The sequence below is a fragment of the Callorhinus ursinus genome, unplaced genomic scaffold (assembly GCF_003265705.2).
Source record: "Callorhinus ursinus isolate GAN/ISIS: 27379988/994484 unplaced genomic scaffold, GSC_fseal_2.0 scaffold9, whole genome shotgun sequence".
Classification (NCBI taxonomy): Eukaryota; Metazoa; Chordata; class Mammalia; order Carnivora; family Otariidae; genus Callorhinus; species Callorhinus ursinus.
The window spans coordinates 18,576,069-18,603,905 of record NW_027397071.1 but is presented as its reverse complement, the minus strand read 5'-3'; the positions used below and the strand labels follow the sequence as shown (position 1 = coordinate 18,603,905).

Here is a 27,837-nt window from a genome sequence, read left to right as displayed (position 1 = left end):
CAAATTCAAACTTTAAATCTTGCCATTAGGACCTTAGAATTTACTGGGGAAGAAGAGTAAGTCTATGTATTTTTCACTTGATCACTACGGCTTTGTTTTAATGGAAGAGTATTTAAATTAGTTTTATTTACTTGACTTGTAATGAACAGATTTAATCGAAGGGTTCTATCACTACGGAATAATACAAATATATGTGTCAACATGGAAGTGTTGGAAACAAAAAAATTATTATAGCATAGGACATTTTCTGGAAAATAAATGAAGAAAGAAAAAAATCATTGCAAAAGTATACCATCTAGCCAGATGAATAATACAGCTAATGTTTTCCTAAAATCCAAGTCCTCTTATTTATGGACCACTTGAAAATTAGAAAAATTTTAAAAAGACACACAAACATATATATATGTTATAGTAGTCCTACAAAGTAAGTAATAGATGAGCATTGAACGTCCCAGAAGTTCAAGTATAGTTGTATTTATTTAAAAAATGTATTCCTTGTTATGCTGGGGAATGGTAAAATAAATTCTAGTGAAAGAGTTGTTTGCTTTCAATTCAGGGGTGCACTACATAGTTTGGAACGTGTTATAAATTTCATAAATTTAAAGCACCTTGGTCCAGGTAAAGAGAGCTCCCAAGCATGGTGACTTGAAGAGGTCAGTCTATATTAATAATGATTATAAAACTGCCAGATAAGCAGGATTCTGGGTGGCATTTAGATTTCTGTCCAAAATTTCATTCTTCTTTTGAAAACTGGGATCAGATAAGTGATGGACTCTATGTTCATCTACATGAATTAAAAGAAGCAGTGAGGGGAAATAGCTTCCTTAGACTTAATTCCATCCAACAGAGAGTAACTGTTCTAGAACATGACAGAAACCTGGGGAGAAACTACGCTTTTCACATTCTGGGAGGCAAGAGCAAAGGAAGGAAACCCTGGCCATTTTCAGTCATATTCCCTAGAATCTAGTAAAGGGGTTTTAGAAAGTTACAGAAAATTTACTTGTAATTGCAAAGTCACAGACTGAAAAAGAGAATATGACATAAGAGGAATGAACAATTCTAAAAAGTAAAAGGGAAGCAGTTAAGAATCAGATATGATCATACCTGCGGACCATGGACTATGAAAGGCAAAGATGCAACAGTACACAAACATGAAGACAGAGGAAACAGTGTCAGGAGGCACATTTCAGGAAGAAGTGAGGTTTGGGAGAAAAAAGTGAATGACTTCCAAAGAGTATCAAAGTCCCATGGAAGTGCGTGTTGAGGAGCCTCTTTGGATGCAAGAAAGCTAGGAATTAATAAACTCTAATAAAATTAGTAAAGCGAACCTCTAATGGAAGCCATGTTATGGCAGCTGAAAAGACAGAACTACTTCAATTCTGTTTCATTCCTGTTTTCTCCATCAAGGAGAATGAAAGTATAAATTGAAAGATTAAGGTAAATATAAATAAAAAGTAACTAAAATCCAGTATATTTGAAGAGATAATAAAACAACAGCTATCCATTTCCAGTAAAAGAGAAGTCTGGGTAAATTCTCTTTTCCAGTGAGCGATGCCAAAGTCCTTCTTTTACCAGCCCCAAAGCAGTGCTTACCAAGCCTTAGGTGTAGCCCTTAGTTCTAAACTGACTTAAGTCAGGAAGATCAGCAGACTTCTGCTCACCCAGGAGAAATGCAGACTGTTTTTCTTTCCTAGGTAAATACTAAAATTAGTTTCAGAGAAAGTTTTGGGTAATGCTGGAACAATGACACTTGTTTCCAAGATAGTTAACCTCTGTAATTTCTGATAATATGCCATATACAATCACATAACTGCTCAAGTCTTTGTGAACAGCCTTTCTTGTAGAGAGAAAGGTAGGAGTGCCAGAGATCTTCCCAGAGAGAGTTATTTAATATCATTTTGACCCCAAGGAATGACAGGTAGTTTTTGAGCTTTCCTTTGACATGTTGGGACAAAGGCATAATAAGTGGTCTATATTGAACCATTTAAACTATTTTTTTATATTGACAGTCTCTTAGGATGAAACCGAGTAAACAGATCCTTTCTTTAAAGTTAATGTATCTCAACTCCCTATTCATAAGAACAAAGAAGTTGGCTACAGCTGGGAATAATTCAGTTGTCTCAGACAGGGACTTTTTAAATCCATGTCAGGGGATTTTTTTAAATCCATGTGCCTCATACCATTTACTAAAGCTGGTACCTGACCTGATCCCCAGGACCCAAGAAGACAGATTTCTTGATGGTGCTAAAACAGCCCTTCAGAAGAGTCTATACCTTTGAAACTCTTTGAAGAATGTTTCAGAACTACATTATATAGACCCCAGGATTGAATAGATTCCCATTGTGTGTAGACTAGATTTCCTGGAAAGCAAACACACCCAGCTTGAAAGGCTAAGGTGCTTAGATTTCTAATCAGCCTAACCAATTTTATACCAGTTAAAATATTCAATCCATTGCATTCTTATGCCCACATTATCTACTTTCTTACTTACTGGAAGTCACTCAGTGGGGGCCTGCATGTCTCGATTAGCAAATTCAGGCTGCATCACACCACTTTTCTATGGACCATCCAATTCATTTAGGGATGGTCATCTTCATCAAAAAGAAAACACCAAGTTCTCATCTTACTGCCGTTAAATGGCAACCCATTGAATACCTAGGAGCTTTCCCTTTGTGTTTTTAGTAGAGAGACCAACACTACTGATTATTTAATGATTCATCTTGTCTTTCTTTTTATTATCTATGCCATGGAAATAATTTTTTTGGTGAGCAATCAGTTCCTATTTTAAATAGAATCTAAAGGTATACAGTAATAATCATCAGAGCAAGGAAAACAGAGATGAATAACTCTGTTTTATCCTAAAATTTTAAAACTTTGTATTCTTACTGTTTGATGAGAGGTTTCACCATTGATTACAGAAATAAAATCATCACTAAAAACCTTAGAATGTTCATGGAAGGCTATTAGAGTTCTCTATTATCAGTTGTTTGTGGGGAAGTGTATCTTTGGAGATTAGCTACCACAGAGACCAGGAAGCTGCCTTTTCAGTTTGATAGATTATACACAGGATTCTTGGGTAAGTGAAGAGGCGAGAATCTGAGCTGAGGGAAAACGACATTAAAGAGAGTGTAAAAATAACTTTTTTAATTCAACTATTGCAAATAGAGGAAGTCCCTATGTATAGCTCTTTGGGTCTCTAAATCTTGTATATTTGGGGGCATAGTTGATCAACAGTCATTTATTTCCATTGATTTTCCTTTGGCTGTCTTTGGTTATGACAGTTTAATAGCCAAGTGCCTTCCATCTAGGTTATACTGTTTCACTTTATTGGAGAAGGTTGGCAATGCACCTTAGCACATTTACATTTCCAAGAAACTCTCTAGGAAAAAAAACCTATTCACCTTTGTTTAATGTCTCAGATTATTTGCTCACGGAAGCATTTATGGAATAAACAAATATTCTTTATAAAAGACTTAGGGAACTAACAGAAATGTGAAACTTTTAGTGCTCATTAGAACCTTTATTGTAAAACCATCTGAAGTTTAGGTAACTGTGAGCTCTTAGAGTAAATTTCAATTCTACTTAGCTTAAAAGACTGCTGTATTGTAGCCAACTACCTTTTGAACTATACCTCAATAATTTGATACAGGTTTTTGGTGATACAGGTGAATGTTCCCCTACTATTGCAAATAAGAAGGTAAATATTATCCTCTACATTGATGACAGGGTCCTGCTTTCATATTCCAGGTTGTAAATCTACCTCTAACTGGTTTTTTTCCAAAGGAGTCTTTATACTGAAGCCAAAATTATTTTGCAATAAATTATCTTCAGCATGTGAAATAATAGTATACTTTGTGGAAGTCAGCTCATTTAATTCACTAAGTCTTTATCTGGTGATCACATTGAAATTTGCTCTCTTCCAAATTTAAGTTTTATGACAGCCATCTTAAAGTCTTGTTATGCTAGAAAACACTTCTGACTTAAAAAAATAGAGCAAAGTAACTATCTACATCCTTCACTAGCTATTCAAAATACTGAATTCAGTCCTAATGATGCATTTTGAAAGAAACATTGACAAACTAAGAGGTAATCAGAATAAGGTTGTGGTGATAATGGTCTTAGAAATGCATCTTCATTCAAAAATTTAGAAAAGAAGAAAGGTATTTGGAGGGCAGTCATGGAGGAAGGATTACACATTTTATCGTTGCTTCAGATAATATATCTAAAACCAGCTCTTGGAAATTGTATAATTTGAACTCACACACACAAAACTATTTCCTTTATGTTACAATTTTCTAAATTATATTAAATTCCATTGTAAAGAAATAAATTCCTTGCCACTGGGAGTTTTTTAGCAATTGTCGAATAATGTAAATCAGTAATTCTGTCTATACTAGAGTCTCTCAATGCATTTTATAGAAAATTAGTGTTTTGTAATGTTAATGAGTGATCCTTTTGAAAGAAAAAGTTCTGTAGTCAAAGAAGTTTGGATTAAATAAAGTTAAACAGGTTTATTTCCTAAAGAAGTTCTCAGCTTACTTTATGTGCTTATATGGTTTGTGAATCTGAAGATATAATTTCCTTGACTAGATCAGCACTTCTTCTTGCAGGATTAGCATGTCATGGAACACAATTTGGGAAACCTTGGGTAATTATGTTGATCTCTAAAGTAATGCTACTTAACGTGTGGACTGATGCCCAGTCCTTAAGTTGTTTATTGCAGATTCATAACAAGATAAATCAGAAGTTGAAAGTAATCAATTAAAATCTTCTACAGCAATTAGACATCGCCATGACATCTAGGTAGATGATTAGTAGACTTGTTATGTTGATTAAGTATTGGCCAATTAAGTATTGGCCAGTATCTTTCAGCTTTTGTGGTGATTCATGTGGCTTATACTGCAGACAGTCATGCTCAGTAGCATCACTTAATGGTCCTTGAAGATTGAAAGAAAAAGTTGTGTTCTTCACCATCGATAGTTTGAGAAGCACTGCTCTGAAGTTCCATCTGTTTTCTAAGAGTCTGCTCATCTCAGGCTTAACATAGTGTCCTTTCTCATTTAAAAGTTTATAATCTATTTAATATTCAAGTGTATATAAAACAGTCAATTATAGAAATATGTAACAGGGTGTGATTTTTTATTTACTTCTAAGGAAACTTTAAAATCAATTTTCATTTTTAGAATTCTAAAGTAATTATATAATTAACTACAGTTGATCCTTGAACAATGCGGGGGTGAGGGGTGCCAACCCCTCGTGCAGCTGAAAATCTGTGTGCAACTTTTGTCTCCCCAAAAACTTAATTGCTGATAGCCTACTGTTGACCAGAAGCCTTACCAGTAAAATAGTCAATTAACACATATTGTTTAAGTTATATATATTATATTCTGTATTCTTACACTAAAGTAAGCTAAAGAAAAAAATGTTATTAAGAAAATCGTAAGGAAGAGAAAATACATATAGAGTACTGTCCTGTAAAAAATCTGCAGATAAGTAGATTTATGTAGTTCAAACCTGTTGTCATTCAAGAGTCAGCTGTATCTTGTTGTTTTGTTAAGTGAGAATTTCTGTTGTGAATTGTACATTCAAAAGCCATAGCTACAGCTCACATTTTCATATAACCATGGACATCTTTTATTAGGTTTCATGAGTCTTGAAGATTTTTGTGTTTTTCAAGTTTCCGCTTTCTTAAAAACTTCCCTTAAAAAACTCACATTAATCTCTTATATTCTGTGATATTATTTCTCAATTATCTGTACAAATGAAGTCAAGTTTAGGTGTGAAGTGGACAGTTATGCTAGAGCATAGACTGTCTTTGCCTCTTTCCCATCCTTTGGATTAGATGAATTTTTCTGTTAAGCTAATCAAGGATTTGAATAGAAGATTACATATTTATAATTTCTAAAAGTATCTAGTTTCTGAATCAAGGACTTTCATCTGATTGTGCTTCGTAAATGATAGACTATATTCTACAGATCAATAACTATGTAATTCCCATAAAGAAAAGGAAGGGATGTAAGACACACATGTGCACGTGTACACACTGCATGATACAACATCTTGAAGAAAAAAGGTGGATTGACTAATGAAAAAAATTAAAGTTGGGTATCAGGATGCTTGCCTCTAGCTAATTGTAAAATCTTAATCATGTCTTCTCTAAACCCAGTTTGCTAATTTGTCAGTAGACATATTGATAATCCTCCCCTTCCCCACCCCTGTCCACACACTGAACTCATAAATCTTTAAGAGAATAAAATTAGAACACATGTGTGAAATGCTTTAAAATAATGCATTGAAGCATCATAGCTACGCCTTGATAATTTTTCAGTAATTCAAAGGTATATAGTTTGCTGTATTTTCAAGGTGTGGTTGAACAGACACAGATAAGCTTGGTGTTGAAGTGTCTAGTACTAAGCTGGACATCATGCATATTATCGGTCAAAAACAATGACGATAAGGAATAGAAAAAGTTTGAGTTGAAAAGATTTGAATTCAAATTTTGGCTCTTGTATGAATTCTTTCTCTAAAGATTTCCAATGTATCAGACCTTTCGAAGCTCCAATTTTCCCATGTGTAAAAATGAGAGAAAGGGAATAAATGATATCCAGGGTTCGTTCTTTCTTTAGCAGATCTTGAGTTAGAGATCCAGACTAATACGACAAAAATAATAAAAACGTGGACCACAAGATGGCGTTTGTAGCTAATGAGCCCTTTTGCATTAACTGTTAGTCTTTTAAGTATTTGCAGGATTTATAAATCAAGCTTATTACTTATATTCTTGAGAGATATGTAAAAGTAATTTTTAGAAAAAGTATGCAAATTCTGTTATTTTAAAGTGGTTGATAGTTCTAAAATTATAAATTGGCAGATGATTCTTAGAAGCTGAATTTAGACTTTTCCAAAAATGAAATGTAATGAGCAACTTTGAGCCATTACAAAATAATAGAAGTTGCTTTCCTCTAGCAACATCATCTCTAATTTCTTTCTGGATTGATTACATTCACAATTTAAAATATGCAGTCCCTGTAAGTTTTCGGTACTGTTTAGAATCTTAAGCTTAGGTGGTAAAAAGCAATTACTGTAATGTTACGCATTCCGTTACCCTCATTTTAGGCATGATCTACAGTTCTTATAATGTAATTTATTTTGCAGTGAAATTGGCCTAGTACAGAGATGTTTACATATTTGAGCTTCAATGTTTCCTCAAATGTATCATTTGTGATATCATTTGTGCCCAAGATCATTTGAGACAGCATTATATTTGAGACAATACTTAGAGGACACTCAGTCATATTTTTCATTTTTAATTTATTAGAAGACATGCAATTATCATGGTACTGTCTAAAAGATATTTTTAGATTAGTAGGAAAAAACTAGAAGCACAACTTCTGGCTTAATATGGAAACTTCTGGTTTAAAAAAAATATATGGTAAAGTTTGGCTTTATCACATTTCATAATGATAGGTTTAATTGTTATTGTTTCAGGCAAATGTATAGTTATTTTACTGTTATCATGGAGATATATAAATAATACTGTATTAATTTGACTTAGGTGATAATTTGGATGGAACTAAATTTTCTATTAGCTATTCCACAAACAGGGTGGTAGCATTACCAATGGAGACATTAACTTTATATTGACATTGCATGTTGGCCAAGAGCATGGCTTTGGACAGACACAGTTTGTAACTTTGAGCTGAGAGACCTCGAAGACTTTACTTTAGTGAGCCTCAGTATCCTTCTCTATAAAGTGCTGAAAATAATAGTACCTCCATCACAGATTTGTTTGGGTATTAAAATATATCTGTATGTATGTGTGTATGCATGTATGGAATGGAATAAGGAAAGATGAAAGAAAATTCCTAGAAGGAAAATTTAGTATTCCCTGTAAGTCAGTAAAAATAAATTATTTTGAAGCTTTTATACTCATAAACATCCTTCTAGGAGTCTCCTGCAGCTTACTCCTTAAGCTACAATTGACTCTACTTGAGCCTGAAATTGCCAATAAAAGAAATAAGTTTCAAAGCTGATAGATAGATAGATGAATAAAAATATATGTGATGTCCTTAGCTTGGTTCCTAGCACATTAATAAGGTTTCAATAAATGTAGACTAGCCATAGTAGTAATTGAAAATATTTCTCAGTTTATGAATCATCTCTTTGGAAATTATTTATAATGATAATTATCTTGTAAATATCAAATACTGAGGAAAGAGGTAAAATTTTATGCTTGATGCATTTCCACACTGTGTCAAGGCAAAGAGAGCAAGACAGATTTATAAGTTGTATGTGATCTCATTTTCCATCTTCTTGTTGGCTGCCTCTGGAAGCATTCACTTTTAATTCTAGGCTCACACTTAATGGACATTACAGTCCAAGCCCCTTACTTTATGAGTGAGTAAACAGGCCCAGAGCAGTGAAGATATTTGCTTGAAGTCACACTGCAGGACAGAACCTCTTCACACCCCACCAACTTGAGAAAATACTGATTCTTAAACATGCAAGCTTTCATTGGAAGCTACATTGTATCTGTAGAAACACCATTTTTGTGATCATTCATTCTCTGGAAAATTTGGTCACATCTGCTTGTAGGATTACCACATACTTATGAGAACTGAAGAGACATTTATCTTTTCTAATGGCGAATTCTTATCACCACTTTTGCTGAAATAGCAACAGATTTACTTTCAAAACTAGCTTTGGAATTAAAACTTATTTTCTAAATATTCTGTCCCTGCATTTGAGAAGTTTTAAGCATGTGTATAGGAACAAAAAGACTTTTGTTTACCTGTTGGATCTCTCTCCCCCAAGCTTTGTTTTCCAGTCCTGCCCTTCAAAGAGAAGCTACAGTTTTTGGCCTTCGGCTACAAACTGGAGCCACCTGGAGAAAACGTGCACTGGATTCTCAATTAGTGAGGATTTGTGATAAATTTACTTTTTGATCACCCAACATCCTGCCCAGTAGCATGTACAGCATATTTATTGGCTCACTTTTACTGCAGTGAGGCACCGGAGACAGTGGGAAAAGTACTGAAATCTGTAGACACAGTTTTCTTAACTGTAAGATCCAGTTCCTCGATTTTGTCAAAGTATTGTTGTATCAAATAAAATGATATGTGTGGAAGATTATGACACACTATTCCACTCACAGTGGAATTCCTGTTGTTGATTCTCAGAGGATAATATGAGAATCTAAAACTAGAATGAGCTGCTGGGTGCTGCTAAAAAGGTCAGGCCCACAGTGGTGCTGGGTATTTTCGATTGTTACTTTAATTTTGATAGATATTAGCTTGCTTCACTAATTGTAATGATTTAAAAGTGGAAAAAATCAGTTCCTTGATAGGAAGCAATGAGAAGCCAAATAACAGAAATATCTTTTTACAAAAAACATGATTTACAATTATAAGCAAGTCTCACAGTAGGTTTTGAGATCGTGTTGCTGTTGTTTTGATGACTGTTTATCTCCTTCAATTATCACAGTCATGGACACAGGAGATACTGAACTAAATTGCTTAACTACATGGTACAAACAATCCATTTCTTGAGTCTTTACTTGGTTTTTCATACTAAAAAAAAAACAAGAAAGAAAAGAGTTTTAGGGATTATCTCTTATTATTTTAAAATCGATTTATGTGCATTGATTGGATAGATGTGCAAATACCAGGTAACAGGGTAATATTAAATACTGGCAGGAGGGGCAGTTGACATATTGATTTAGAAAAAAAAAATCTATCACAATTCCAAAAGAGTTCTGGTAGCGTCAGGAGCTACCTAGTTCAGGTTTAGAGAGCAATAGAAGCCAGGATGTCAATTAATTAATATTCAGGTTGAAAACTGCAATTTTTGTGATGACCAGCATATTTGTATGTGTAGTTCAATACATTCCTTCTCTGTAATCATCGGCATTTACTGAGTACTTAATGTATGCCTGGCATGTATTAACTAGGTCCTCTTCAAAGGGTGTGTGTGCTCCTAGAAATATGTAAAGAATTTCCAAGAGGTGTGTAGGGAATCAATTTCTACACATTCAGCCTGCACATACACACTTTCCTAAAATTTTTTTGGCTTAATGCCCCCTGCAGTCATGCATTTTCTTACCCACCTCTCCTTCCAGAATTGCCCTTTTTCCACTAGGTAAAAGAAGGTATCTCATCTTGATGGCCCAGTGACTTGTTGAATGTATCCTGATGGTCATTTGAGAGATTACTTTCCATTTGTTGATGAATAAAACTGGCTGTACTACTTACCAGATTTGTAATATCACAGATGTACTTAACCATTTGTGCCTCAACTTTCTCATCTGTGAAATAAGATACGTAACAGTCATTGTAAGGTGGTAATATGCAGGTAATACATAATAAAGCAACCATGATAATGCCTGAGCAAATATTCATATTGCTATATATTGCAGGTGTCATGTTTTTTCTATTGTTTTTCTATGGTAACATGCTATAACTCGTATTTCAAAATACATAAATTGTTTTTCTTCCTATTGTATGGTAGATGGTAAGGAGATAGTTCTGTAGCTGTTTTGTCTTTTTTACTAAGTTTCACTGTCCCATTTAGGACTTAGTTGGGAAATGAAAATTTTAATTCACAACACTAATCAGTGGATGTCTACTGAATATCTTCCTTAGACATTTATTAAACTAGAATAGTTGAAGCAGAATATGACAATAGAAGTTTCTTCACGGGAGAATTAATGCTGTCTTTGGTGTAATTTGGATCACTTATTTGACAGGAATTCTAAATAGAGCAGACTGCTCAGAATTACATTTTGAATTTTACCTTGAGGACTTCAGAAGTTTATTCAAATGATAGTTTGGCAGAATTATCCAAAAGATGTGATATCTTGTGAAAGCAGTAATTGCTTTGGGCTGCCCTGCAGGGTTACCAGATAGTAGAATTGTGTATGGATTTGCAGAGGAGGCCAGAGGGCTCTAGTAGAAATGAGGTTCACAGGGGAAATGGGGCTCATCCCAGATGCAAAGTATGGTCTGCTCTCTATTGGGCCATCGGTCCCAGTTAATAACTTTCCTTGCTTTGTAGATACTGTAGCTAGAGATTTAAAGTGCTTTGTATTTTGGTTCTTTTCTGTTTCCGGCTTTGTTTATACTCAAAATTTGGTAAGGAGATTTTTGAGTATATATAAGGCTGAGTTTTACTTTCTGTTTTTCCTTGGCATTGAAAAGAAATAAAATACTAATGACAGCTAATATTTAATGCATGTCTGCCTCTGATGTTAACTTTAGGTTTTTTGTAGGTGTTCTTCCTCAGGTTGTGGAAATTCTCCTCAATTCCTAATTTGCTGACAGTTTTTTAAAAGCAGAAATGGACATTATAATTTGACAAATGCCTTTTCTGTGTCTATTGAGATGATATTGCATTTAATACAGCTAATTACATTGATCAGTATTTGAATGTTAATCCAATCCTACAGTCCTGGGATCAACCCCTTTTGGTCATTGTATAGATTGTTGGATTTGCCAAAATTTTGTTTAGAATTTTTGTATCTATGTTTACGAGAGATATTGGTCTGTAATTTTATTCTCTTACACTGTCTTTGGTTTTGGTAAATTGGAAAGCATTCCCATGTCTTCAATTTTCTGGTAGAGTTTGTATAGAATTAATGATTCCTTCCCTAAATGTTTCATAAAATTCACCAGTGATGGACATTGGGCCTAGACTTTTCTTTGTGAGAAGATACAAATTCAAATTCATTGAGTTACTCTGTTTCTTCTGGAGTGAGTTTGTGTAGTTTGTGTCTTTCAGGGAATTCGTCCATTTCATTTTAAGTTGTCAGTGTATAGGTATAAAGTTTTTCATAATATTACTTTATTTCCTTCAGTAGAATCTGGAGTGATGTCACCTTTCTCAGTTCTAACAGCTAGAAATTTGTGTCATATCTCTTCTTTTGGGTCTGGTTAATGATTATCACTTTTATTAATCTTCTCTAAGAGCCAACATTTGGTTTCATTGATTTTTCTATATTTTTTCTCTTTTTCTTTGATTCACACCCTGGTCTTTTCAGCTTGCTTACTTGCTAGGTTGCTTGCTTTCTAGTTCTCCCTTGTTTGGGTTTAATTTGTTTTACTTGTTTATGTTTTTAAAGATTTTATTTCTTTATTTGACAGAGAGAGAGAGCACAAGCAGGGGGAGCAGCAGAGGGAGAGGGAGAAGCAGGGTATCCGAAGAGTAGGGAGCCCGATGCAGGGCTCAATCCCAGGACCCTGGGATCATAACCTGAGCCAAAGGCAGATGCTGAACCGTCTGAGCCACCCAGGCTCCCCTATATATTTATTTGTCTGTTTGTTTTTAGTGTGGAAACTCAAATCATTTATTAAGACCTTTCTTCTTTTATTTTATTTTTTTTTAGTTTCTATTTTAATTCCAGTTGGTTAACATACTATAATATTAGTTTCAGGTGTACCATATATAGTGATTCAACACTTCCATTCATCACCCAGTGCTCGTTGCAAAATTTCTTCTTTGCTAATAGACATTTAGTGCTATAAATTTCTATGTACTGCTTTAGTCACATCCCAGAACTTTTTATATGCTGTGTTTTTATTTTTATTTAGTTCAAAATACTTTCTATCTAAATTTCCTTCTGATTTCTTCTTTGACAGAGGGGTTATTATATATGTAAGTTTCCTGTTTAGATTTCAAATATTTGGGTATTTTTCAGATATCTCTCTATTACTGATTTCTAATTTAATTCCCTTATGTTCAGGGAACAAACTTCATGTGACTTGACTCTAAATTTACTGAAACTTCTTTTGTAGCCTAGAATATGGTCTATTTTGGTAAATGTTGCATATGCACAAGAATAAACATGTATTTTCCTTTCTATAGATACTGGTTAGGTCAACTTGACTGATAATGGTGTTCCAGTTTTCTGTATCACTGCTGATTTTCTGTCCACATATTCTGTCAATTCTTGTGAGAAAATCAATTGTAATTGTGGATTTGTCTTTCTCCTTACATTTCTATCAGTTTTTGTTTCATGTATTTTAAAACTCTCCCATTACATATATATAAATATTTTAAATTATGCCTAGATAAATTGATGCCTTTATCATTTTGAAATAACCTTTATCTCTGATAATAATCTTTGTTCTAAAATCTATTTTATCTAATATAGCCCTTCTAGCTTTCTTTTGACATATGTTACATAGTATATATTTTTTTCGCCCTTTTAATTTAAATGTATTTGTGTGTATTTCTTATAAGTGGGATATAGGTGGGTCTTGTTTTTATTTAATAGGACAATCTGTGTCTTATTGGAGTATGTACTTATTAACACTGAAATTGATTATTGATATGGCTAGGTTTTAGTCTATTATTTTGCTGTTTTTTATTTTTTCTTTGCTCCCATTTTATTCTTTATGCCTTCTTTTGGATAATAGACAATTTTGTATTGCTTCATTTTAGATCTTTTGTTGGTGTATTAGATATACCTTTTACTTTTTAGTGGTTATTTTCAGGTTTATTTTTTGTAGCTTAATCTTTTTTTTTTTTAAGATTTTATTTATTTATTTCAGAGAGAGAAAGAATGAGAGATAGAAAGCACAAGAGGGAAGAGGGTCAGAGGGAGAAGCAGACTCCCTGATGAGCAGGAAGCCCAATGTGGGACTCGATCCCGGGACTCCAGGATCATGACCTGAGCCCAAGGCAGTCACTTAACCAACTGAGCCACCCAGGCACCCATTTGTAGCTTAATCTTATCATCGTCTACCTTCAAGTAATATTATACCAATTCACGTGTCATTTAAGAACCTATAATCATATTCTTCATTTTCTTTCTCCTGGCCTTCATGTTCTTTTTGTCATATATTTTATTTGCACATGTATTATAAGCCTCACAAGGTTTTGTTACTATTATTATTAATAATTAAGTAGTCAATTATATTTTAAATAAATTTAAGGAATAAGAAAAATATATATGTTTCCATATCATTGTCATATTCTGTGTTCTTCATTCCTTTGAATGGATTCATATTTCTATCTGGTCTCATTTTCTTTTTGCTTGATGAAATTTTTCTTTTTTAAAAAACATTTCTTGTAGTGTGGTCTGTTGGTGACAATTCTGTAGCTTTTGTATGTCAGAAAATATCTTTATTCCATCTTTTTTGTTTTTGATGCCCGATCTTATTTATTTGTCACTCTTAGAAAATCTCATTTTTGACTGGACTCAGATTTATTCCATCTTTGTTTGAAGGATATTTTTGCTAGGCATAGAATCCTTTATCTTTTTTAGTATTTTTTCTCTCAGTACCTTAAAAATATTACTCTGCTGTCTTCTCATTTACATCATCTTCAATGAGAAATACTCATCCCTATTTTTTCTTCTTTCGTATGTGACAGTATCATTTTTCTCTGTCTTTAAAGATTGTCTTTATCACTGATTTTGAGCAATTTGGTTATAAAGTGGCTTGATGCATTCTTCCTCATGTTTCTTATGTTTAGAGTTTGTTGAGTTTCTTGGATTTGTGGGTTTATAATTTATCAAATTTGGAAAAATTATGGCCTTTATATTTTCCAAAAGTTTTTGTGCACCCCACCTTTTTAGCAGTGCTAATTACATATATATTATCCTACTGCAAGCTGTGTCCTCTGGCTCACTGATGCTCTTTTCCTTTCTTTCTCGTTGATCTTTTTTCTTTTTTAAAGATTTTATTTATTTATTTATTTATTTATTTATTTATTTGAGAGAGTGAGAGCATGAGAGCGGGTTGAGGGACAGAGGGAGAAGCAGACTCCCCGCTGAGCAGGAAGCCTGATGTGGGACTCGATCCCAGGATCCTGGGATCATGACCTGAGCCGAAAGCAGCTGCTTAACCGACTGAGCCACCCAGAAGCCCCTCATTGATCTTTTTTCTTTGTGTGTCTTCTTTTAGATATTTTCCATTCCTATGCCTTCGTGTTTGCTAATTTTTTTCTTCTGCATTGGTCTTACATGTTATTAATTCCATTCATTATATTTTTTCATCTCACACATAGTGATTTTCATCTCTGGAAGGCTAATTTGTAGACGTCTATTCTTCATTTGTTCCATGCCTCTACTTAACTCTTTGAACATCTAGGACATTTTTATAATAACTGGTGTAATGTCCTTGTCTGCTAAATCTAACATCTTTGTCAATTCTGGGTCAGTTTCTTTTTTTTTTTTTTTTTCCAAATTTTTATATAAATTCCAGTTAGTTAGCACAGTGTAATATTGGTTTCTGGTGTAGAATTCATCCCTTACATACGACAGCCAGAGCTCATTACAAGTGCCCTCCTTAATCCCCATCAGCCATTTAACCCATCCTCTGCCCACCTCCCTGCTCCAGTAACCCTCAGTTTGTTCTCTATAGTTAAGGGTCTGTTTTTTTGGTTTGCCTCTCTCTTTTCTCCCCCCGTTGCTCATTTGTTTTGTTCTTTAAACTCCACATATGAATGAAATCATATGGTATTTGTCTTTCTCTGACTGACTTATTTCACTTAGCATTATACTCTCTAGCTGTATCCACATCGTTACAAATGGCAAGATTTCACTCTTTTTTTATGGCTGAGTAATATTGCATTGTATATAAATTTCAATTGATTGATTTTTCTCCTCATTATGGATTATGTTTTCTTGCTTCTTTTTATCCTGTTAAACTTAATTAGATGCCAGATATTATGAATTTTGTTGCATGTTGAATATTTTTGTATCCCTATCACACTTAATTCAGTTGCTTGGACACAGTTTGATCCTTTAGGGTCTTACTTTTAAGATCTGATAGATGGTACTTGAGCAGCTTTTAGTAGAGGGCAGGAGAGTATTGAGGCAAGACCCTTCTTTGTATCCTACCCAATATCTCATGAATTACGGGATTTTCCAATCTCTTTGGTGGGATCTTGTACTATTCTAGTCCCTGGGAGAACATGGACACTGTTCACTCTAATTCTCATGGGTGGCTTTTTTTTCCAGGCCTCAGGTAGTTTCCTACATGCATGTACTGATCAGGACTCCACTGAACACCCAAGGGAGACCCACCACAGATCTCCAGAGTGCTCTGTCTGCACTCTTTCTTCTCTGGTACTCTGCTCTCCGAAGCCTCCTGCATTACTTTTCTATAGACTCTTAGCTCCATCTCTTCAACTCAGAAAGTCTGCCTGGCTACATATAAGTTCACCTTCTTCCACCGTGGCCTCGACGTTCTCTTAAGGCAATACATTGGTGTATTGGTTTGCTAGGACTGCCATAACAAAACACCACAAACTAAGTGGCTTAAACAACAAAAAATTATTTTCTTACAGTTCTGGAGTTTAGATGTCCAAGATCAGGATGTTGGCAAGCTTGGTTTCTTGGTTTCTTTTGAGGCCTTTCTTCTTGGCTTTGCAGATGACAGCCTTCTCCCCGTGTCCGCACATTGTCTTTTCTCTCTGCTGTCACTCCTGTAGTCTTCTTGTTATAACCAATTTCCTCTTATAAGACGCTAGTCAGATTGGATTAGGGCCCGTCTTAACAGCCTCATTTCAACTGAATCACCTCTTTAAAGGCCTTATATCCAAATACTTTCACATTCTGTGCTACTTCAATAAATGAATTTTTTAAAATTCTATTTATTATATTATTCTTTTTTTAATTTAAATTCCGTTATTAACACATAATGTATTATTGGTTTCAGAGGTAGAGGTCAGTGATTCATCAGTCTTCCATAACACCCAGTGCTCATTACATCACATGCCCTCCTTAATGTCTATCACCCATTTACCCCATCCCTCCAACCCCCTCCCCTCCAGCAACCCTCAGTTTGTTTCCTATGATTAAAGGTCTCTTGTGGTTTGTCTTCCTCTCTGGTTTTGTCTTGTTTTATTTTTTCCTCTCTTCCTGTATGATCCTCTATTTTCAACAAATGAATTTTGAAGTATCTCAGAATATGCTTCAACAAATAAGTTTTGGGGACACAATTCTGCCCGTTACAGTAGGGTAATCGTAGAGCTCAGATTGTTTTTATCATGTCTCTTAGGGATCACTGTTCTTTGTTGCCTGATGTTCAGGGTCTTGAAAATTGTCATTTCATATATTTTTTCTTATCTGTCTGTCTATCTATCTATCTATCTATCTATCTATCTATCTATCTATCTATCTACTGACCATTTTGGCCAGCAACAGAAGTCCTAAGCCCAAGTTCTTAACCACTGTACCATACGTTATTCCTCACATTGCCCTTCCACAGACATGTACAGAAATTTATGGGCTTACTTCTACTAAGAAACGTTTTTTAACTCATTCTAGTCTGATTTAGATCCCACTACTATTTATTTTCATCATATCCTGTAACTTCATAGACCCTGAAGTTGATTATATTTGCTTACTTATGTTTCTTTGCTAAATCATAAGTTCCATGAGGTCAAGGATTGTGCCCCAGACCCTGACATAGTGCCTGACATAATAAGAACTCAAAAATATTTTTTGAGTAAATGGATGTTTTATGTCAACCCCCACCTCCCAAATTATGTATAGTTTGGACTGTTATAAAAGATGTAAGGTCTAAAAGTTGAAACAGATCAAATGTGAGGTATTTATCTTAATGCCCTTTCATGGGTATAAGCATTTAGATGTAAAGACATCTGCTTCTTCTCCTGAACCATGTCAGAGGAGGCCACTCTTGCCTGGTGGTCCCTGTCATAGCTCCTTGGCCTTCTCTCTTTTCCCTGCCCTCTCCTTCCTTACCCGTATCTTATTTTGTTATTTCTTCATCCCGATGAGATAGGTATTATTATTTTACACCCAAAGTAGAAAATCAGAGAGTTAGTAACTTACTAAAGAGTAAAGGTAAATCACAGAACTAATTCCTCACAATGACTAAAATTATGCTTTGTGGGTTATACTTGGCTTCCAGTACTCTCTAAAGTTTTTAAATCTAAAATATTCCTTAAAGTCTTGATAAGCTTAATTATTCTTATGAGACCTGTATTATACCAAGCCTGACTTTCAAAATACATATATCACAAAGTAAATACTCAACATTTTACCCAGTAATTTACTCAGTTTTTTAAAATTTGGTAATTAAGTTTTCAACAGTATTTTCTACTGTTCTCATGCAAATATATAATTTTATAGCCTTATTATTCATTTCCTAGGCTCTTGAAACTATCTCAGAATCAAATCACTGCATATAACCTTTATAAAAACCTTATTTGGCAAAATGCTTCCCATATTCTAAATCTTCAGTTTGAAAAAAAACATTATTCAGTTTGTTTTATATATATATGTGTATATATATATGTATATATGTGTATATATATATATGCATATATATATATATATATATATACATACACACACGCATACACCTACATAAGTCCATACATACTTATACTTTTTGGAACACAGCACATTTATAATTTGGGAGGTTGAAATTTTTGAGTTTGTACTGTCTTTGGGAAATTGCTGCTCTGTCACTTAGTACTTGTCAGACGTGGACATACTAAAGCTATAACAGGATTAGAGGATAAAGAAGTGACGTGAAAGTAGTTTAGGCAAGTAAACCAGTGTTAATCAGTCCAACTTCGCAGTATATTATATAAAAAACTACATATCTGTGTATTTGTATATAGCAGTCCACATTTGGAAAAAAAATTATTCCTTTCCCAATTAATTTTAACTCGTGCTAAATATATGTTAGAGTAAGTATGTTTTAGAAGAATCCTAAATACGTGTGAACTATTAAAATCATGCTGTGGATAAACTTCATACAGATAACTGAGACTAGGCTAGTAGGCAGGTCAGTCCTAGGCAACATCACAAAGGTGGCCACATTCTTGTTGTCATGTCCCCACCACCTTCAGTCTCCTCTGATCCTTTTTCATTTCCTGTGGCACATCAATGACTAAGTTTCACCATCTAGTCCCACGAGACCGTCATAATATAATAATTGCTAATTTTTTGAGCACTTAATTTGTGTTAAGCATTCTGCATAGAGATTTATACAGGTTATGGAACTTTGATTTTTACAGTTGCCCTAGTGGTAAGTACTGTCATTAATCTAATTTATAGCTGGAGAAACTATAATAAAGATTCATCAGCTTGCCCAAACTCAAACTTTTAGTGGGATTCAAATCTGATGGATGCGTGCTTATATCCCCAGTCCTCTGTCTAGATGCTTAACGCCTACCTCCTTGGATGCAAATGGTCCATCTTTTCCTCCATAATTTAGTGGTTTCCTTTCCTGACAGTGGGGTAATACTGGGTTATTTTAGCAAACTAATCCATGCTCATTTTTTTAACCTTTTATGTTTTCCTCTTATTTAGCAATAGTATCCATCATTAGGAATTAAAATATGTAGAAAACAGCAAGGATTTTGGCTTGCTGGTAGGAGAGAGGAGCAGGGCAGATTGCCCTAGGAACAAATACATAAGGATTTATTAATCCTTTCACTGCTGAAAGTTAACTACTGTTGATCTCGTGGTGTATTTCCATTATTCAGTGCCTTGCTACATGGGAATCCTTCCTTGCATCACAGACTGACCTCCACATGGAAGAAACCTCTGAAGATAAACCTGAATCCCATTGAGGACTTATGTGTGATCTTTGGGAGACAGCATCTATTAACCAAAGTTATTCTTTCTGGATGGGCTGTGTCCTTTATGAAGTAGATGAAAAATGTTTCACACTATCTGGAAAACCAACAGCTTGAAACTCAGGTATTCCAGATAATTGATATGAATTTATAATACATACATATATATGTTATACATACATATATATATGTATGTATTAGCTTAGTTTTTATTTTAAATTTGTGTGCCAATAAGTACATATAGAAATTTTTTGCCCAAATATTTGTTTGTGGAACATGTCATTTTAAATATATTACGAAGACTCAGTTTTAATAAAAAGTTTAATATGAAATGCCTGGCTGTGGTGTGTTCTTTTTGTACTAGTAGCTCAAGCCTCTGAAGCAGATTCTGATAAGAATTCAGCATGTTACCAAGCATACTATGTATTCACCTTTATTTCATCACAATTTTCTCTAAAATACTATTCACTTTGACATTAGGAACTTGAAGTAAATATATAAAAATTAATTTAGTATCATTAAACATTAATGATAACTGTTCACAAGTTGGTTTGGTAAGAGTGAATTGTTTTTCCCAATTGAAAAAAATTACCAAGATAGATTTACATTATTCTTTGAGTTATTAGTTAGTAATCCTATGAAACCTAGTAATCAAGTAATACCATACAGAGTGATTTCATATTTATCTTTTTTTTTTTTTTTTAAGATTTTATTTGACAGAGACACAGCGAGAGAGGGAACACAAGCAGGGGGAGTGAGAGAGGGAGAAGCAGGCTTCCCGCGGAGTAGGGAGCCCGATGCGGGGCTCGATACCAGGACCCTGGGATCATGACCTGAGCCGAAGGCAGATGTTTAACGACTGAGCCACCCAGGCGCCCCCAGAGTGATTTCATATTTATCTTATGGCTATATTTAGAAACTGTATATGTTGGTTATTTAATATTTGCTAATTTTTTGAAATAGATATTTCTCAAGACTTTAAAGTTTGAGTATTTGGTCATGCATGTTACGTTACATACAGGACATTAAGTATCATTTGGGTATTAGCCTTAAATAAGTGTCACAAAAACAACTTAGACATTTGTTTTAGATACACAAAGCTAAACGTTTTTCATAAATATTGGTATGTATAATTTTTGAACCATCTGTGATAAAGAATCTGACTCCATTTTTTGATGTTCGACTGCTGGTAGCTTTTAAGCACACTTTCCCTTCTTCCCCTCCTGCCACATCTGGTCAAGCTGCTAAGAAAGCCCGAGTGCTCCCTCCTTTGGCATTGACATGAAGTTCAAACCATATGACCCCGTCTCTGCATGTAGGAACCCACCCCCTGACCCACCATAAAAACCCCAAACCATTCTCCTTCTCTAGCTCTCTCAAATCATTTTCAGAACAGCCTGAGAGGCCTGCCCAACTCTCCCCAGAAAAGCTCATTATGTAAGTAATAAACCTTTTCATAGCTTCTCAGTGCATTTATGACATCACTACCCTTGACATCTAACACAAATTTTGGGTGAGAATTCTTCCTGTTTATTAGGATGGCCCAACCATATTGTTTTGCAAGCTATTTTACTACTCCAAGCTGTGTTTTCCCTGTCTAGAGATAATGGAGATAATAATCTCTAACTCACAGGTTAAAATGATATAGTAAACTTAGAACATCTACCAGACAGTAGGAGGTGAGGGAATTAGGTGGGGTGGTCGAAAGGTACAAATTTCTAGTTATAACTTAAGCCCTGGCGATGTAGTGTATACAACATGATGACTGTATGTTAACAATATTGTATACTTGTAAGTTACTAAAGGAATAGATCTTAAAAGTTCTCATCACAAAGGAAAAAAAGTTGTAACTGTGCCTATGTGATGTTAACTAATCTTATTGTAATCATTCTGTAGTAAATACATATATCAAATCATTGTTATACACCTTAAACTTAGAAATGTTAGATGTCAATTACGTCTCAATAAAACTGGGGAAAGAAAGAATACCTACCAGAGAAATGGTAGCCAATAAGATCATTAATTATTTAAACGGGAATCACATAAAAATGCTTTATATTTAGATTCAGTACCTTTCTTCTTCCTCTTTAGTTTTGCATGTCTTTCCTCCCCCACTCTCTCCCTTTCTGTCCACATGACTGCCATCCCACATAAATACCATGCATATCCACACAGCTAACTCTTGTTAAGTAGTATGTATCCTTCCTTACATTTTCCCATACCCATAGTATTCGGTACAGACTTACACACACACACACACACACGCACACATACACCTGCTCCCAAACACAGTTTTAAAATTTGTTTTATAAAAATGAGGTCCTATTATACATGCTATTTTGTCTCTCGTTTTGTCACTCAACAATATCGTGTGGAAATGTTCAAAGTAAAGAATAGCTCTAATACATTTCTTAAATGGGTCTACAATATACCATGGTGTGAATATGTAGTAATTTATGCAGATATTTTCTTGTTTATAGTTATTTACTTTGCTTCTAGTTTTTCATCACCTCAGAAAGAAACCCTATACCGTTTGGCTATCACTTTCTAACCACTACCCCCTCCCATATCCCCAGGTCTAAGGAACCCCCAATCTGTTTTCTGTCTCTATAAATTTGCCTATTCTCATTATTTCATATCAGTGGAATCCTATAATATGTGATCTTTAATGACTGGCTTATTTCACTTAACATGTCTTCAACAAATATTGTAGCATTTGTCAGTACTTTATTCTTTTTTTAAAATGGCCAAAAATATTCCATTGTATGGATATACCACATTTTGTTTATCCATTTTATTTGTTTATTCTTTGATTGATAGACATTTACGTTATTTTCAATTTTGACTATTATGAATAATGATGCTATAAAATTGGTGTATACATTTTTGTGAGAACATAGTTTCATTTTTCTTGGGCCTTTACATAGGAGTGGAATTGCTGGGTCATAGCACAACTGTATTTTAACGATATAAGGAGTTGCCAGATTGTTTTCCAAAGTGGCTCCACCATTTTACATTTCCAACTAGCAGTGTATGAGGGTTCTGATTTCTCCACATCCTCATGAATGCTTGTTATTTTCTGTTTTTGTTTGTTTTTGTTGTATTATAGCCACCCTATTGGGTGAAATGATATATCATTGTACCTTTGATTTGTATTTCCTGTTGCATCTTTTCATGTGATTTTGGCTATTTATATATATTCTTTGCAGATATGCCTATGCAGATCTTTTGCCGATTTTTAAAGTGAGGTTGTCTTTTTATTATTGAGTTTAAGAGTTATTTATATATTCTAGATAAAAGTCCCTTATCAGATTATGGCTTGCAGATACTTCTTTTTACTTCTTGATAATGCACTTTGAAGCAAAGAAGTTTTTAATTTCGATGAAATTCATTGTTTCTGTTTTTTTTTTCTTTTGTTGCTTATGCTTTGGTGTAATTTTTAAGAATCCATTCTCAAATCTGAGGTTATGCAGATTCACCCCTATGTTTTCTTCTAAGAGTTTTAACTTTTAGATTTATGTCTTTGATCCATTTTGAGTTAATTTTTGCATATGATGTGAGGGAAAGGCCCAATTTCATTCTTTTATATGAGGCTATCCAATTGTCCCAACACTATTTGCTGAAGAGGCTGTTTTACAATTTTCACACTGGGGATCAAGTCCATGGAATTCCTTATGTTGTCATCCTAGAGGTGGGACACCTGGTATAGCTTTTGAATTGGTTGTTGTGATGTGTGCTATGATGAATGTTATTAATATAGAAATATGACTACTGGATACTTCATTATAAAAAAGCTTCTTAACAACAACAAAATAACTCACTTGATTTTTACTTAAAAGAAGGATTTCCCCTGAAGTTTACATATACTTTTCATTCAACACATGCCTTCTTTCAATAACTGCTTCCCAAAACACAGATTTCCTGCTTTCAGTTAATTTTCTCTGAGTCATACAGCCTTTCAAAAAAGACAAAAGAAGGATTTTAAGTGGATGTGCCAGTAGCTGTTATATAGAATTAGTAATAGACTTAGTATGTTTTGAAAATAGTTTAAGTCCATCTTGTGATATTGCTTGTAGCCAGGTATTACTGTTCTTCCCCCCCCCCGCCCCTGAGGATTCCACTTCCCCTACCCCTTTCATTCCAGTTACCTAGGGGGAAATTAAAAGTCTTTTTACCTCAACTGGCTCTTCAAAGTAGAAACATCAATGCTGAATCTGTCATTTTGACCTGAAATTCTAGGGAGAAAGAAACTTATTCCTTATGTTTACAGGAAATGAGGTTGTACTTGGATGAAAGTCATCATCATAGAGGATGACTCATGTGAGCTTTGGAATCAGTGGGCTCAGGATAAGATCTGACCTGGAGATATTACTTGTCTGGTCCACTGTTCGTACTTTTCCTTCTCTTTTTGTATTACTGGCAGTTGATTGGATAGAAAACATATACACTCCATTTTTAGAGAACTACAAACACACACAGAGACACATACTTTAAGTAGGAAATCATCACTGGACATGTGTATAATCCCAGGAAGATACAAATAAAAATCTGGGTTTGTTTCTTTTCTTTTCTTTTTTTTCCTCATGCCATGACTACCTTGAAGATAAGAGGCTCTGAAGTGAAGATAAGTACACTTATGCTATTGACCATCTATTTCATAATCAATTTCTTTATCTTATCTTCGCTTTAAACAGGTTTACAAGTTATTATATTTTTTTCAAAACTCACAGTTGAATCTATGCCTTGATCAAGTCCTATTATGGATTGATTTGTCTTTTATTGTGCTTTGGCTCTATTCCTCCGTTTGTATTTTTCTGTTATTGTTTCAGAATTTTTATCTTTTTGACAAAAGAACAAACCAAACTACTTTAGATCACAGGGAATTGATGCAGTTATGTAACCAAAAATGAAAAGGGTATATTTGGGTATAACTGGTCCTGAACAGGTTTATTTCTCCTTCTGTCTTTATTTCCTACTTCTCTTGAAAGGGTTGACTTCCTTTACTCCTATTGCTACCTTTACATGAGGCTCATTCTGTGGTTCTCAACTGGGGGATATTTAGCAGAATCTAATAATATAGTATGGTATAATATATAATATGTAATATCTAGAGATATTTTTGGATGCCACACTGTGGGGGAAGGGTACTACTGGCATCTAGTTGGTAGAAGTCGGGTGCTACTAAGCATCCTACAATGAACAAGACAGCCTCCACAACAAGAAGTTATCTGACTGGAAATGTCAAGACTGCTGAAGTTGAGAAATCCTGGGCTAGATTAATGTCTACCAGTAAGCTCCTGGATCACAAGCTCCCAACTCTCTGTGAAGAAGGAAAGAGCTCTTCCCTTCCAGTTTTAAATCATTTGAAAATTCCTAGGGAAGACCTGCCTTCGGATACAGCCAGTGCCTTCCTAGCCCCCTCAACTCTGCCCCAGGCCAATCTTTGTGGCTAGAAACCAAAATACTGCAATCAACACAGCCTAGGTCAGGTTCTCACTTTTATACAAACTATATCAGGCAGGGAGGTTATGACCAAAGAAGATGGCAGCTTTAACTCAGACCACATGTTACATGTTCACTTGCCAAAAAGAAAAGAGCTACTTTATGCAGAAGTAAGCAGAATATCAGGGAAGATAAAATAATACCTTAGGTCCACACTCTCATTTTAAAATGAAAATACGATTTTATTCATTTAGAATTTTTCAAGTTCTACACATTTATATATTTAACAATATTCTGTTCTTATGCCTAAAACTCTTCAATGAGAAAAAACTAAAGTAAAAATAGCTCTTCAAAGAACATGAATTAGAGATTACAAGTGTAAATAAACCATTAGTCCAGCACATATAATTATATAGGAAGTCAATCATAATTTTATTGGCTAAGAAATACACAAGACTGTGAAATTAGAGTCATTAGTGCCTTAATCTGTATTGAAAATAAAACCTTTAGATTAGGTTTGATTGAGACCAGTGTATAAAATATATTCCTCTGCTGAAATAAGGCATTGAGATTCCATCAAAGTACACTGATGTAAAGAAGATATTGAATGACAAAGATGTGATTCTTTTACAAATATGTTCAAATACATGATCATCTTACATGAATGGAGTATTGAGGGACTGCTACACCCAGTTTCACTGATCAGTACAATATTCTCACTGTTTCATAAGGATTTGAAATGTTAGAGTAATGAAATTACTCTGTATGGAGATAACCAGGTCTTTAAACCAGCACCTAAAAAATGGCATCTAGGCACCTTTAATTTAAATGTAAGGGACGATGTCTATAACTGATCTTGTAATTAATCAATTTGTTCCTGGACTCCTCCACCATGTTATATTTTTACCCCCTTTAGCAGTGTACTACTTTATTCTGCAACCTGTGACAGAGAATTGTTGATTGTCCATTTGAAAAGCAACTAATTTTTTCATTGTCTCAAATGGAACTTGCACAAATATACAGTATTTAAAAAACATTTTCACAGCTAAAGCAATAGTATTGTGCCCATTTATTTCCTTCTCTACAGATATTTTGCAAAGGACCTAATTTGCTGTTTTATTTTAATTTGCTTTTTTTTAAAGATAAGATTAAGCCTTATTTTCTTTCTCTTCTGAAAATAAAAGGAACAAATCGTGGATTTCTTACAACTGCAGAATGACTAGAGGCATCTGGTAGGTATAGTATGACTTCACAATTTTCTGTCTGTAGCACCATCATTCATCAGGTCCCTGAAGCTTAAGCTTTTGACATATTGCTTTATTTCTGTCATCTGGCAGATGTACTTCATTTAGACATCTAGAATCATGACATTTGATAACCAGATCTTAATAATATCTCAATCAACCTTTCTCATATGAGAAAAGAAAAGCTCAAAGGAGTATAATGACTCTGAGTTGCTTGCCCTCTGTATTTTGTAAAAATTAATAAAAGGAAACCTCATTTAAGATGAAGTCTGGGGACCAGAAGGGGTAGCTTTCATGCCCTACAGCTCGTCATCAACTGCAGACCCAACAGGAAGAGACTTACCTTGCAAGCAAATAGTGCTTTAGCTATGATGTTCCTGGTTCAGCAGAAGGAAGAAAGGTTTCTCTGCTCAACCAGGCAACAGCCCAGCCAATGAGAGACTGCCATAACTCAGCCAATGAAAAGCCACTATCCTTTGAACTCCCAGTTTACTTCAAAAGCCTTTTTGTTTATAATAATAGCCTTCCCAACTTCCCCCCTTTCCTCTATAAAAGAGTGTTCCTCTCCTTTGTTCTCCAGACTGCTCTATGGTTTTGCAGTAGCTTGTTTGTCCCAGAGTGTAATTCTCTGCTATTCCTGAATAAATGTCATTTTTTTTCCTGGTAAAATACTGGCAGTTTTATTTTTAAGGTTAACAATTTCTTCACTCCTTCCATACTCTCATTAACAGAAAATAAGTTCTTTGTCACATCATTCCTGGATTTTAGCAGTGTGCCCGCCCCCTTAATATTTTACTCCCTTGCAGGCTCTCTCCCCATAGTCTCCAAACCACAATTTTCTGACTCATTTCATCCTGGCAGAGTTTTCTTTGGGTCACATTAAAATCAGAAAATTAAGGACAATGCACTGTAGTTTTCTACAGTTAAACCTAATTTAGTTTATGAATTGTTTAGAAACAGGGTCTTTGTTAAAGTCATAAATGTGCCTCTTATTTTATTAGGTACTGGTAATGCAATGCCCTTAACTTGGTAAAATAAAAGTTTATCTGTAATCCTTTATTTCTTTGTCAACTGAACTGGACCACAGGGTGCCCAGATAGTTGGTCAGATATTATTCTAGGTGTTTCCACAAAAGTGTTTTTGATGAGATTAACGCTTAAATCTATAGACTGAGTTAAGCAGATTGCCCTCCCTAAAGTAAGGTGGTCCTCATCCAATCAGTTGACTGCCTAGATAGAATAGCAAAACTAAGAGAAGAACTCCTGCTGCCTGGCTGTCTTCAAACTGGGATATCGGCTTTTTTCATGCCTTTGTATTCAAACTGAAACATTGAGTCTTCCTGGGTCTCCAGCTTGCCAACTGCAGATTGGGACTTGTCAGCTTCCATAATGTATGAGTCAGTTCCTTATAATAATACACTCTGTGTGTGTGTGTGTGTGTGTGTGTGTGTGTGTGTGTGTGTCTCTTTCTCTCCATACACACACATGCACACGTATTGGTTCTGTTTCTCTGGAGAACCCTGACTAATACACCATCACTTTGTCTTCACTTATTTTTTAAAAAATTTCACTAGTTGGTGAAATCCAAAAGCCCA

At 34.6% G+C, this 27,837-nt stretch overlaps 1 protein-coding gene across 4 annotated transcripts in view; it reads left to right on the top strand.

Annotated features, from left to right (window-relative positions):
* The window catches only part of SNX7 (sorting nexin 7), a 107,267-nt gene extending 81,036 nt beyond the window's left edge, over nucleotides 1–26,231 (top strand). For 3 of the 4 annotated variants that reach the window (XM_025872265.2, XM_025872267.2, XM_073896260.1), the window contains one exon: nucleotides 19,465–19,889. In XM_025872265.2, coding sequence (XP_025728050.1) covers nucleotides 19,465–19,551 — 87 coding nt within the window. In that variant the 3' untranslated portion in view covers nucleotides 19,552–19,889. Of the gene's footprint in view, nucleotides 1–19,464; nucleotides 19,890–26,183 lie in introns of those variants that run through there. The other variant, XM_073896259.1, reaches the window with a different exon arrangement.
* Nucleotides 26,232–27,837: the final 1,606 nt, after the last annotated feature.